This window comes from Myotis brandtii, unplaced genomic scaffold (assembly GCF_000412655.1).
Source record: "Myotis brandtii unplaced genomic scaffold, ASM41265v1 scaffold23, whole genome shotgun sequence".
Lineage (NCBI taxonomy): Eukaryota > Metazoa > Chordata > Mammalia > Chiroptera > Vespertilionidae > Myotis > Myotis brandtii.
In genome coordinates, this window is record NW_005358649.1 from 1,346,279 (window position 1) to 1,361,226 (window position 14,948).

Below are 14,948 nucleotides of genomic sequence, written 5' to 3' on the forward strand. Positions count from 1 at the left end.
CTTTTATTATATAGGATTGATTTCAGAGAGGAAGGGAGAGAGAGAGGGAGGTAGAAAGATCAATGATGAAAGAGAATCACTGATTGGCTGCCTCCTGCATGCCCCCCACTGGGGTTGAGCCTTCACCCTGGACATGTGCCCTGACCGAGAATTGAACCGTGATCTCCTGGTTCAACTACTGAGCCATGCCGGCCGGGCATGATATTGTGTTTTGTTTGCCAGCACAAACTGAAAAAATGGACTCTGAGTTTCCTTTAGGGACATTCCACGTAACAAACACACAAATTGTGGACCATCAGAAAAAATAAAAAAGTAAATAAATAAAGGCTTAGTTTTTTTTTTCTCTTAGGTTTTATAAAGCAATTTAGGGATTATAAAATAAAGTCAATGTCATATAAGAAAAATTATTTTAATGTTTCTAACACTTTTCGGTGTTTTCTAAAAAACAAATTTGCTAAAATATCTGTGCTCATTAAGAGAGCTCAAATTTGCATTCTCACATCGTGTGAATTTAGTGAGAGGTCGAAATAACAGCGAGTGTAAAAGCTTACTGGACTGGTTTGATTGATGACATTTCTCAAAACTCCCTCTGTTCTCCTGGATCGCAGACAGTGAGCCACAGCTCCGAAGAGACATGGTTTTCTGCCAAAGTCTCGTAGCCACAGTCTGTGCCTTCTCCGAGCAGCTCATGGCAGCCTTAAACCAGATGTTTGACAACAGCAAGGAGAATGAGATGGAAACGTGGGAAGCCAGCAGAAGGTGGCTGGACCAGATCGCCAATGCCGGCGTTCTTTTTCACTTCCAGTCCCTTCTGTCACCAAACTTGGTAAGGAATCACAGGACACACCGCTGTCTGTGTCTGTTGTAATATATTCGTTGTAACATGTTCCCAAATAGCAAGTGGTTATTCGTTATTGTATCAGCAGTCATTCAGCTCCTTCAAAAGAATATATATATTTCATGGGCAAATGTAGTTTTTTTTTTAATATGTTATTATTGATTTTTTTACAGAGAGGAAGGGAGAAGGATAGAGAGTTAGAAACATCGATGAGAGAGAAACACCAATCAGCTGCCTCCTGCACACCCCCTACTGGGGATGTGCCCGCAACCAAGGTCATGCCCCTGACCGGAATCAAACCTGGGACCCTTCAGTCCGCCGGCCGACACTCTATCCACTGAGCCAAACCGGTCAGGGCAAATGTAGTTTTAATAGGCATGTAGAAGGAGTCCTTTCTTTCCTGATTTTGACCTGTTCTCAGTGATTACTAAAAGCTGAGAAAGCCTTAATCTGTTATTAACACCTGCATCCCTAAGCACTGGCTGAAAAGGGTCTTCAGAGGAACCAGGGTTTCTCTGCTATGGTTCCTTATTTCCAGTGCAGGAAAGGGGTCCTGCCGTGCATGGAACCCAACCTCCCGCTGAGGCTGACATTCTGGAGCATTCTTTTTTTTTTAAAAAAAAAAATATTTTATTGGTTTTTTACAGAGAGGAAGGGAGAGGGATAGAGAGTTAGAAACATTGATGAGAGAGAAACATCGACCAGCTGCCTCCTGCACACTCCCCACTGGGGATGTGCTCGCAAGCAAGGTTACATGCCCTGACCAGAATCGAACCTAGGACCCTTGAGTCTGCAGGCCGACGCTCTATCCACTGAGCCAAACCGGTTAGGGCTTCTGGAGCATTCTTGATAGAGAGCTCTGACAACTTGCCTGTCATACGGTCTGACAATCTGTTAAAAATATGCATGTGTTAAGTGATTCTATTTCCTTCCTTCGTAATCATGTTTGTCCTGTTAAATCTAAGAACATTGCTCTAATTACTGTAGGACATTCCATGTTTATGTATTAGTTTTCCATAGTGAATATGAAGAAAGCCTCTTGAAATATGTGATAAATAACACTGTGGTGAACTTAGAGTTTTTCTCACCCATACTTTCTGTGGTTCTGATAGTTGTCATGATGTTTGAGGGCAAATATATTTGCTTTTAAATATAAACTTAAGGGGCTAGTTAAATGGAATAGTAATTTTGAACATGAGATAATATAGCTACCAAGTAACATGGTTAAGATTTTAAACAAAAGCATATGAGTTTATACATCAAAATAAAGCTTTTCTTCAATGACATTGAGGATAGGAAGGTCATCGCTGTACTGCAAGGTCATAAAAGGTTCTGGAAGGTTAAGTCAGTGAGTCCACCTCAGTGTACTTCAGAGAAACAATTAGATTCTTCTGCAAAGACTCTGCTGCACTCCATATGGGTGATCAATTTTTTATTTGGTTGCTATTACAACCAAATACAAGATTTAATTAATGAAATACTTAAATAAGGCACTTTTGAAAGTGTGTTTAAAAATAAATATTAATCATTGCCTATGAAACAGAAATTACATAAGATAGGAAGCCTACTTTCCAACACATGGTCGACATTAAGTGTCAAACGAATGAATAAATGAATGAATGAGTCTTTATTTCTGTTCTGTTCTTGCTGTAACACTGCCATTGTCTAGTCAAGTGCTGGTACTTTAGCTTTAACCTGAATTTTATTAGAAATTTTATTTATTTATAATCCATATATCAGATAAGTGACATATCCAGGTTATATAATGAATTCTTGAAACTAAGCAATAAAAAGACAACTCAAAAAGTGGGCAAAGGTTTTGAATGGTTGTTTCTCCAAAGAATATATAAAATTGCCAAAAAAACATAAAATAGATAATCAACATCATTAGCCATTGGGGAAATGCAACTCAAAAGTACAGTGAGATTACTATGTCACATGCGAGGTGGATGGAGAGATTATTCATAATAGCTAAAAAGTGGAAACAACCCAAATTTCCATGAACCGATGACTGGATAAACAAGTTTGGTATATCTATACAGTAGAACATTATTCAGCAATAAAAATGAATGAATGTGGATAAACAAGTTTGGTACAGTAGAACATTATTCAGCAATAAAAATGAATGAAATACCAATACATGCTGTAACATGGATGAATGTTGAAAATGTTTTGCAACATGAAATAAGCCAGTTACAAAAGACCACATATTCTGTGATTCCATTATTATGTAATGTGGGAAACAGAAAAATTTTAGAGACTGAAAGCAGGCTAGTGGTTACCTGGGGCTAAGGACTGGGGGATGGAATGTGGGAATGGAATGCTTATGGGTACTGAGTTTCTTTTTGGGGTGGTGGAAATATTCTAAATTTAGATGGTGGTGATAGTAATACAGCTCTGTGAATATACTAAAACCCTGAGCTGTACACTTTACAGGGGTGAATTTTATAGTATGTGAATTATATCTCAAGAAAGCTGTATTTTCGTTAAATTGTTCTTGCAAAACACTTATGTTTATTACAGAATTGGTTAAAAATCCAAAGGTAACAAGAAAAACACACACACCCAGTCTTTCTGCCTCTGAAGCAAGAGCAGAAATGCCCCCGGGACTGTGAAGGGCTCTCTGGGAGCTGCAGGCTCTGAGGTCTGTGTGCCTGAGCTCTGAGCACAGTCCTGGTCTCTTGGCTATGGCTCCAATCGCATCAGCAGGAGCATTGTGGCGTGCACCTTAGCAATCAGAGGCCAGCCTCTTTGGGACGTTTCTTTCTGCATGTTTCCCTCTCAACTGGAAAAACGCTGATTCTTTAGTCCGGTCCTTCCATTTCCATTCATGGCATATTTCTGCTGCTTCAAACGACTTCTAAAAAATGAACAGTTCAATAAACATTTATCCAGCACTTACTGTGTACCATACACTATATTAAGTACCACACCAACGTGCAAAGGTGGCAATTCTCTTAACCTCTTTGTTTCCACTCAGTGATTCTTTTTTCACACAATGGAAATTCTTTACCGTCTCCTGCAGTTTCTACTAATGCTGCCCCCAAAATATGGCTATAAACTTAAAGCAACTTTTAAAAAATGTGTGTAAAGCATGTTAACATTATTGTTTTAAAGTATCATTGACACTCTTAAGGAAACAATGTCACCTTTAAAAGATAAGCGATATACGGTAAGGCTCATTATTCTTTCATGAGGAAATTTGTAAAGGACTAGAATCTAGTGTTGGCGAACCTTTTGAGCTCGGCATGTCAGCATTTTGAAAAACCCTAACTTAACTCTGGTGCCATGTCACATATAGAAATGTTTTGATATTTGCAACCATAGTAAAACAAAGACGTATATTTTTGATATTTATTTTATATATTTAAATGCCATTTAACAAAGAAAAATCAACCAAAAAAAATGAGTTCATGTGTCACCTCTGACGCGCGTGTCATAGGTTCGCCATCACTGGACTAGATAGTGAGTGCACTGAATTGCCCCCAGGAAGGCCAGAACCTAGCACTAGGAAGATGATCTCACTGAGACATGCACTGAGCTTGTTATCACGTCCGGCTTACCTGCCTCCGCTGGAAAATAACATGCTTTAAGGATGTAAGAAATGATTACAACAGTGGGATCTCATGGTCACAAGATTCTAGGTTAGAGCACCAAAAGGCAAGTGAGATGAAAATGATTCTTATCCCCAAGCCCTTCAAAAAACCATTACACACATGCAAATTACTTTTATCAGGGTTTTAATAAATTGCAAAATGAATAATGCATAGTTATCTTATTGTAAAATAGGGTGACCATTATGTGTTGTGGCTTTTTAATACAACAACATTTTCGCCTTTCAGCTGTTACATTAATAAGGTTATAGAAATTTAGAGGCAAATGGTATGCTTTTTTGTAAAGATTCATTTGTAAGTAGTTAAAATAAATATGATTAGGCTCTAGTTACAAAATAGAATGAAGAGCTGTGTGGAACCATTTAAACAAATGGGAAAAGTAAAAATATAAAACTATAAAGAAATTTGTAACTTTGAGAGATCTATTAATTTTAATTTAAACAGCAAAATTTTAGTTAAATGTTGACAATTTGGTTTGAATGTGAATAAAACACAAGTAAAACTAGTTTAGGTCTGGGGATGTTATGTAATATTATGTTATGCTGTGCTAAGCTATGTTATGTCATGTTATGTTATACACAATCCTATTATATCATGTATTGTTTGTTTTCCCTCTCTTTCTAGACAGATGAACAGGCCATGCTAGAAGATACACTGGTTGCACTATTTGATTTGGAAAAGGTTTCTTTTTACTTTAAACCATCAGAAGAGGAGCCACTGGTTGCAAGTACGTAGTTAAATGCTGTGCTAAGCTATGTTATATCATGTTATGTTATACACAATCCTATTATATCATGTATTGTTTGTTTTCCCTCTCTTTCTAGACAGATGAACAGGCCATGCTAGAAGATACACTGGTTGCACTATTTGATTTGGAAAAGGTTTCTTTTTACTTTAAACCATCAGAAGAGGAGCCACTGGTTGCAAGTACGTAGTTAAATGTTTTATAGAATTTCTTTGTCATCAAACAAACACATATGGTAATACTTTGATATAAATATATTTTAAATGAAGTTTATTTTATTATTTTTTTAAATATGTTTTTACTGATTTGAGAGAAGAAGGGAGAGGGAGAGAGAGATAGAAACATCAATGATGAGAGAGAATCATTGATCAGCTGCCTACAGCATGCACCACACCAGCAGGGATCGACCAACCAGGGCATATGCCCCGACCTGGAATCAAACTGTGACCTCCTGGTTCATAGGTCAACACTCAACCACTGAGTCACGCTGGCTGGACTGAAGTTTATTTTACATAAAATATCATATTTAGAGAAAATAATAATAGCAAATTGGGAGGCATAGAAAGTATATATAACATAAACCTACAAGTAATTCTAAACTTTTATTTGTACCTATTAGTTTGACCTTCAAAATGTTTTGAATGTGTGCATCAAATTTTGTGCTAGTCAAAATTTTCTTCCCTTTTTTATTTTTGTTATTTTGGTAAAACATACATACCGTAAAATTTACCACTTAAATAATTTTCAGTGGCATTAAATAAATTCACACTATTATGCAACTATTTCCAGCATCCATCTCCAGAATTTTTTATTCTCCCAAATAGAGACTTCATACTCATTAAGCAATAGGTCTCCATTCCCCCCTCTTTCCAGTCCCTGGTAATCTCAACTTTCTGTCTCTATGAATTTGCTATGCTAGGTACCTCTTATAAATAGGATCATAGAATATTTGTTCTTTCTACTGCTTTTTTAAATAAAGATTTTTTTTAAAATAAAAGGACTGACCTAATATTTCTGTAGCTTCCAAAACTTTTTCTCAAATATGTACAAAATCAGTCAATTTTGTCAAGTTGACTTTGCTCTCATATCTTCAATTGTTCCTCTAGGGCAGCGGTTCTCAACCTGTGGGTCGTGACCCCTTTGGGGGTTGAATGACTCTTTCACAGGGGTCGCCTAAGACCATCGGAAAACACATATATAATTACATATTGTTTTTGTGATTAATCACTATGCCTTAATTATGTTCAATTTGTAACAATGAAAATACATCCTGCATATCAGATATTTACATTACGATTCATAAGAGTAGCAAAATTACAGTTATGAAGTAGCAACAAAAATAATTTTATGATTGGGGGTCACCACAACATGAGGAACTGTATTAAAAGGTCGCGGCATTAGGAAGGTTGAGAACCACTGCTCTAGGGAATGTGTTAGCAGGCAACACAAACAAGTATTTAGGGCCAATAAGAAGCAGAAGAGTCCTATGTTATGCTCACTTTGTATAAAATTTAGATCTAAACCAATAGAGAAAGACATTATAGTTATTTGATCTGACAATAATTGAAAAAAGTTATAATTTAATTTTGAAGTAGACACACATTCTATACTTTTTGCTTGCTTAAAAATGAAAATAAAAAATCATTTCATTCTGAATGTCAAGAATTTTAATGTGTATAAATATAATCACAATAATTATCTTAATTCATTTATTTATCCTCTACAACAAGCATATCAAACTCAAAGGCTAACATAGGCCAAATAAACCAGGCATGCAGCCCGCGGGCCTTGAGTTTGACATGCTTGCTCTACAATATCCAGGATGGCAAAACCCTTTCCTGTCTTGTTCATATCTCCAGCACCAAAAAGAGTGCCTGAAACAGAAAAGGCAATGTTGTTATTTTTCCCCAAGGAAATGAATCAACAAATATCAATGAAGTATATGCATTGCCATGGGCAGAAGGGCGTTATTATTATAAAAATTGAAAGAAGAACAAACTTAGTGTGATGATTGAAGGAGAGAACTTCAACAGAACATCGTTGTATCTAATGTAGCCAAGAAGTTACTTAATGAATTGAGGATTTGAAAAATATTCCTTTGATTTAGCAATTTGATGTCAGAATACCCAACAAAGGGAGTAATTTAGAAGTTTATATTCAGAGAAATAGCAATACCTAGGGTTTAATCTCTATATCTTTTAGTTCCTGCAATTTCTCATTTACCTACTATTTCAACATTGTCATAAATAGGTTTAAAATTTATCTCTAAGTCCAAGAAATCTTTAGCAGTTTTATTATTTTTCTGTCTCTCTCTCTTTTTTTTTCCCATAAGTGTGAGGATCTTATGTACTATGTTAACTTTTCCAGGGCTGGGGAAGGTTCTTACTTATGTTCACATTTCTGATGTCTAGTACAATAAATAGGGACTCAATAAATAGCCATTTAATCTGTGATCTGATTTAAGAATGATAATCATTTATTCATTAGTCACAAATTTCTGAAACATCTACTATCACCAAATACTATTCTAGATGCTGGATACGGTAGAGATCTAGACAGACAGGCCTCACAGAGTTGATATTCAAGTGGAGAGATAGAAACAAAAAGCAAGACAAAATGAGGTAATTTGATAATAAATTAGAAGATAATAATATGAACATATAAGGGAAATAGAAGAGAACAGAGGATGAAAATGAAGGGGCAGATGAAAGGGTGTGAATGTTTAACAAGCTGGGGAGGGAAGCCTTACTAAGGAGGAGGGCAGAGACCTGAATGGGTTAAGTGTGCGGGTCATACAGGTGTTTGGGAGGGCGTGTTCCAGGCTCATTGGAACAGTGTGGCGTGCTCTCGGGATTGCAGGGAGGCCTGTGTGGCTGGCATGGAGTGACTGAGGGGAAAAGAGTAGGAGATAAGAAGGAAGCAGAGGCCAGACCATTGGAAGAACTTTGCCTTTCTAATGAAGCCATTGAGCAGAGGAAGGACATGATCTGCCTTACTTATTAAGGCTGCCTCAGACTGCTGTGTTGAATAAATCATTACTGGCGGCCAGGGCAGAGGCAGAAAGAGCAGTTCGGAAGCAATTGCAGTGACCCAGGTGAAAGATGATGGTGACTTGACCTTGATAGTAGCTGTGGAGATGGTAAAAGTTCTGTATGTATGAAATTATGAAGATAAGAGGACAAAATTTTATTAAATTTTCACCTTCACTGATAAATGACAGAGAACAAAAACATGAATTACAATGTTAAGAATATAGGTTATATTCTAGGGAGAATTTGATAAAAGGGGATTATTTGATAAGGATAATATTATTTGAACAAATTGTATGGTCTTCTGTGGGCATGTGTAAAATAAAATGTATTTTCATCTGCCTGAGTAATGTAAGGTTATAGTCTAGGGAGAATTTGTCTGATAAAGGGGATTATTTGATAAGGATAATATTATTTGAATAAATTGTATGGTCTTCTGTGGGCATGTATAAAATAAAATGTATTTTCATCTGCCTGAGTAATGTAGGCACAGCTTTGCTGAAGGTAGAGAAACTCTATTTTCACAATATAACCTAATGTTTTCTTTCTTCTAAATTTTGCCTGAGGAACTATAAATTTCAGGAATACTGTTTTCTGTGGTTTAAATATGACATTCCTGGTTGAGTGGTCTGTTGAACAAGCAGCAGAGGAACCGATACCATAAGCTTGATAAATATCTACTTATTGCATATGCACTATGATTTAACTTTGGCCTGTTGAAAATATACTGTTAAAGATAATTAAGACCAATTAACTAACTTTTGTATGTAAATGTAGATACATTTGGCAGTACATTTGTATGTCTTTCCCTGAAGCATAACCTCACCTAGTGAAAGGTCAGTTCCCATGCTACATTACTAGGTATTCCAAATAAATTAAAAATAGTGATGATAGGAATCTAGTTATTCTAAGCTAATTTCAAGAAAGAGTATGATTCAGTACCTGAGGGTCATCACATCCTATTTATGTGGTGTAAGAAAACCAGAGCTTTATCATTAATTGCATGTGATTTAATTTCTATAAGCACAGAAGCAGAGGCATCAGATTGACTAATTAATATGTGTCACTGTAATGAGAACTAGTTGGCTGCATGTCTATGTGAGAAGGACTGAGTGCAGAGGGTGGAAGCATGAATATATAAAGAGAATAAATAGGGAACATCGACCTTGAAGTCCAGAAACCTTAGTTCATATCCTGGCTCTGTTCTCATCTGCACGAGAATATTAGCTTTCCCCACTCTCAGGATTTTGAGTTTTAAATAAAGTAATGTATTTGAGAGTCTCCAGCATTATATAAGGCTAATGGTAATATTCAGTAAATATTCTAATCCCTCCTCCTTGCTTTATTACTTTGCATTTTTTTAAAAAGGTATATTTAGCATTATTTATAGTCTAATTTTTTTAGTAAATAATGGTGAGATTCTGAAGAAATATGACATGCCAAGCAAGTAGAATTCAAATGTCTGGATTGAAAACAGTTCATTTTCTTGGAAGAAATAATTATTAAGTATATACAATGTATTCAGTGCTAAACTAATTTTTAGGGATATAATGGTGACTTAATAAAACAAAGTCCCTGTTGGCATAAAGCTTAGAGATCAATGAGCGATACGTGGCAATTTGACCCACTTCAGTATAGGGAAAATACAAGATACTTCTCATCTCATATTATGTAACTAGAGGCCCGATGCACGAAAATCGTGCAAGGGGCTCGGCCCTCGCAGCCACGGTGGCTTACCTCAGCCCTCACAGCCCCGGTTTCATCAGGAAGGTCGTCCGGAACGTGTTTTGGCTGTCCGGTCTACTTAGGATATTACGCTTCTATTATTATAGATGGGTGGAGGAATAACGGAGCTAAATGATTATGTTGTATATAATTAAATTTTGTGGGAAATCTTTATGGTTTTGGAGAATAATATAATGACAGCAGATCTTCCCCTTTTTAATTTTATGGTAACTATTAGGGGAATGAGTATTTTTGAACCTCCACTCTATCTATATGCGCCTGGAGCTGTGGATGCCACGGTGAATAAGACAGACACCGGACATGTCCCTGTTTTCATGGCGCTCACAGCCTAATGGGAGACAGCAAGAAAGGAATCAACAACTAAGCCAGTTAGGGACATGGTAAATCCTGTGCAGGAGATAAGTAAGGCATGAAGAACAAGGGTGAGGTGGCCCTTTTAGGAGTCACCAGGGAAGGGCTCTCAACAGAAGAGGCTTTTAAGCTGAAATCTGACAGGCATGAAGGACCCAGCCCTGCAGAAGGAAAAGGAAGAGCAATTCCAGCGAAGGCAACTAACAACTTCTGAGTCAAAAGCTTATTTTCAAACTCCCTGGCCCATCCCGTGATGGGGCCATGTGTACAGGGAGGGATCCCACCACTGAAACTTCTCTCAAGGGTGAACCTCTCTGTAGGATGGCATCAGAGACCTTTCCTTATACGATAACGTTTCTGAAGGTTTTAATCATTGCGTAGTCCTGATCATCAAGTTTAAATACTTTGAGAGCAATGGGTTTCCATTCTTTCAGGTAGCACTCTTAGTTTTTTTACTTCATTTTAAATTCAGTATGTTTGATTATTTTTATTTTCAGTTTCTTAATTTCTGGTAAAGCATCTTTATTTGTTCTTTGTTAGTCCTGTAATTTGGAACTCAACTGCTGCATTATTTTCTTTCCAATAACATTATTCATTTGCTTATGCAGAGATTGGCTACATTGTTGCCAAAGAGCAAAGGGATGGGATTTAACAATGAATAACATTGTATGAAATGGGGAGCAAGAAGATACCGATATTTAAAATATAGAAATTTGTATTTTCTTTGGTGTCCATGCATCTTTTCCTTTTTATTTTAGAATCAGGAAAAATAAAAAGATTGTTCCAATCATTAAAGTGCAATTATTTCCAACTCTTTAACTGTTTATTTATTATTTTTTCTAAACCAAAATCCTTCATCTCCCTTTTAAAAAAGAAACAAAAATAAAATGAACTTTATTAGTATATGCATAAAAGAGATTTATAGATGTTAATACAGTGCTTTTAAGAAAGTTTTTACATTCCTTTTTTAAAAAAATTATCTGGAAATTATTTGCCATGATGAAGTATCATAAAATGAAGAGGATTTATGACAGCACTGTGAAATACTCCTGCAGCTTTTCTCTTGGTGTTTTGGGTTTTTGTTTTTTTGAGTAAATAAATTTAGGATATTTGAAAAAAGGTAATTTCTAATGACTGTTGGACACCAACAGAAATAATCCAGTTTTGATCTGGAGCTGACTTTGATAATGGTTGGTAGGTACTCAATTCCTTGCACACTACTTAAGAAGTGTACCCCATGGACCCATTTGACTAAAATATGAATGAGGCAGTGGCCCTGGGAGGTTGTGATTCCAAACCATGTGTAGCTTAACTTCTCATTTGGTTAAGTGAGACATCTGATGTATCAAAGTGTGATGAAGTTTCCTCTTACAGGATTTTATATACAGTACAGTAATAAATGTTATTTAGTTAATGAGAACCTGATTTATAGTCTTTCCCTGAATGACACTGTAAGGATGCCCAAACCTGAACTTAATAAACATGGGTACTTTAAGATATTTAGTTTCTAGTAATTTTCAGGATTCTTTTTAAAGGTTAACAAATTATGCTATGCGTATATCTGATTTTAGGAAATAATATAACATTAAATGTCATTTTAGATGTTCCTCTTACATATCAAGTGGAAGGAAGCCGGCAAGCTCTGAAAGTTTACTTCTACCTTGATAGTTATCATTTTGAACAACTGCCTCAACGGTTGAAAAATGGAGGAGGGTTCAAAATTCATCCTGTTCTTTTTGCACAAGGTAAACTGCTTCCTTTTTTTTTTTTTTTTTTTACTTCATGTACCTAAATTACTGTCTTGATTAATTTTTAAAAATAAATTTAATTGTAATCATCATCGTGGTTTTTCCATTAATTTAAAAATTCATGCATAATGCCTAGCTAATATATTTACTTCTGGGAATGTTTATTAAGAAAATAATCACATATGGTTTAAATATTTATAAAATAAGATTGCAGCATTATTTATAATAGAGTAACAAGACACAACTGGTTGAAATAAATAAAGACAATTTAATTTGGCTTAAATAAATGATGGTAGAGCCATTAAAGTTGTATTATTTACAATATTTTATGATATAGAAAAAGGTTCACATATACAAATTCAGATTATGAAAAAAAATTTATATTATAATCTCAATTATGTCATACATGTATTTATATACTTATATTATTTAAAATGCTTTTAAAATAATTGGATGATTAATGATGATATTTTATTCTTTGAGTTTTTCTGCATTATGTCAATGAATATGTATTCCATTTGTAAATTAAAAAAATTTCTTTTGGAAATGAGCAGTGAGTAGCAATGAAGTAGAAGAAATTAAGATTAACACGAGTGAGAAAATTCTTGCAGTGAACGGGTTTCCAAAGGAAGGTCCCACATCTTTTATTTTTTTATTTTTGGAGTCATAAATGCAGCCTAGAAAAGATCAGAAGTCCAGATTATTGTGTAGTTTTCTCTAGTCTATGTCTTTTTAAAAAAAAATATGTTTTTATTGATTTCAGAGAGGGAGAGAGAGATAGAAACATCAATGATGAGAGAGAATCATTAATTGGCTGCCTCCTGCATGCCCCCACTGGGGATTGAGCCTGCAACCCGGGCATGTGCCCTTGACTGGAATCTAACCCGGGACCCTTCAGCCCGCAGGCCGACGCTCTATCCACTGAGCAAAACCAGCTGGGGCCTAAGTCTTTTTTTTTTTTTATTCATGCTGTGGTCACAAGATTATATCCATTTTTTTCTGAGTGGTATGATAGAACATTTCATTTTTTTCTTCTTTTGAGTTTTCAAGACCTGCATTGGTTTTGCTGGGGAATTTTATATTCTTATAAAAAAAAATGAGAAGAGAAGAGGAATAAAATTAACCTTTGTAACTGAAGAGCAGATGGCATATGAAACCTAAATTCAGTACCAAGTGAAATTTCTGCTTGTACCACATGCATATTATTTTAATTCTAAAAACAATGACCACCAAGAACAGATTCTTGGCAAGAATACATTTTAGCAAAGGAAAATTCCAGTGATGAGAGGCTCTTAGGAGTTATTATAAGGTATTTCCTCCCTCCCTCTCCCTCTCCCTGTCCTTCTCCTCCACCCCTGCTCTCCCTCCCTCCCTCCTTCTCTTTCTCCCTCTCTCACTTTCTCTCAATCTCTCTTTCTCTCAACCTTCCTACCTTCCTTCCTTCCTTCCTTCCTTCCTTCCTTCCTTCCTTCCTTCCTTCCAACTATATTAGGGTCCTTAAAGGTAATCTTAAAGGTAATACAAGATTCTATAATGAAAAGGAATAAAAAGGGAAAAAAATACACTGAGCAAAAATAGACCTTTGGAGCTATGTTAGGAGAATTAAGTTCAGCCTAAAATATGTTAAAAGCCATTATAGAGACATTGATTTAGAAGACAGGGAAGGATGCTGGTCTAGAATGTTAACTTTTATAGAGTTTAACCAGAGCTTACAGTTGTTACAGCCTCTTCCCTTGTTTTCCTTTGTCTCTTTTTAAAAACTCTGTCTTTGAAATCATTACAGAGATGACAGATGGCATTAAGCATCTTTTCTAAAAAAATTATTACATGTGTGACATATCAGCCATAAATAGCTGAATTTTCATACCCAGCAGCAAGTGTACATAGGAGAAAGACTACTTTGCAAGTAACCTTTATTTTATAATTGTGGCTAAAACAAATTTTATAAGAATGCCTAAATATATATTATTTCAGGAAGTACAATATCACTTTTAAAATGTAATTTAGCCCAGCTGGTGTGCTCAGTGGTTGAGTGTCGACCTATGAACCAAGAGGTCACAGTTCGCTTTCTAATCAGGGCATGTGCCTGTATTGCCGTCTCGATCCCCACTGTGGGGCATGCAGGAGGCAGCTGGTCAATGATTGTCTCTTATTATTGATTAGTGGCCCACTGCATAGATTCATGCACATAGAAAGGAAGTTAATTAAAAGAAATATTTTACTATCACTATTTGCCCTTTCTCTATAATAGAAGTGGGCCAAATTCACGATCAACATTGACAGTTCGAAACACATGTGTGCGATTGGCACCAGTGAGAGTGTTATATATATATCTCTTCCATTTGGAAGAGATTTCAAATGGTATCTATTCTGGGATAGAAAATAGGATTCTGCTGAGATGAGTCAACTTAGCCTTTTATCCTATATAATAAAAGTCTAATATGCTAAGTACCCGACTGTTCAACCGTTCGACCAGTTGCTCTGACACACACGCACTGACCACCATGGGGCAGACACTCCAACCGATAGGTTAGCGTGCTTCTGGGGTCCGGCCAATCAGAACTGGGTGAGATGGGCTTGGTTACACCGTGGAGTCCTCCTCAGTCCCTCCCCGGCCCCGATCGTGCACTGATGAGGTCCTTCAGCCTGGCCTGCACCCTCTCACAATCTGGGACCTCTTGGGGGGATGTCGGAGAGCCGGTTTTGGCCCGATCCCCACAGGCCAGGCCGAGGGACCCCACCGGTGCACAAATCCGTGCACTGGGCCTCTAGTATATATAGAATAAACTTGCTTAATTAGACCTGCTTTCTGATGTAGCTAAACTTTTTTCAGCCCAGTGAAGCACCCCAACTTCTCTTTCAGGTAATTGTCAACAA

At 36.4% G+C, this 14,948-nt stretch overlaps 1 protein-coding gene across 1 annotated transcript in view; it reads left to right on the forward strand.

Annotated features, from left to right (window-relative positions):
* PREX2 (phosphatidylinositol-3,4,5-trisphosphate-dependent Rac exchange factor 2) overlaps positions 1-14,948 on the forward strand; it is a 247,513-nt gene that overhangs the window by 179,912 nt on the left and 52,653 nt on the right. The window contains exons 35-37 of the mRNA XM_014539787.1: positions 609-826; positions 5,077-5,179; positions 11,925-12,068. Of these exons, the coding sequence (XP_014395273.1) occupies positions 609-826; positions 5,077-5,179; positions 11,925-12,068 (465 nt within the window). The remainder of the gene's footprint in view (positions 1-608; positions 827-5,076; positions 5,180-11,924; positions 12,069-14,948) is intronic.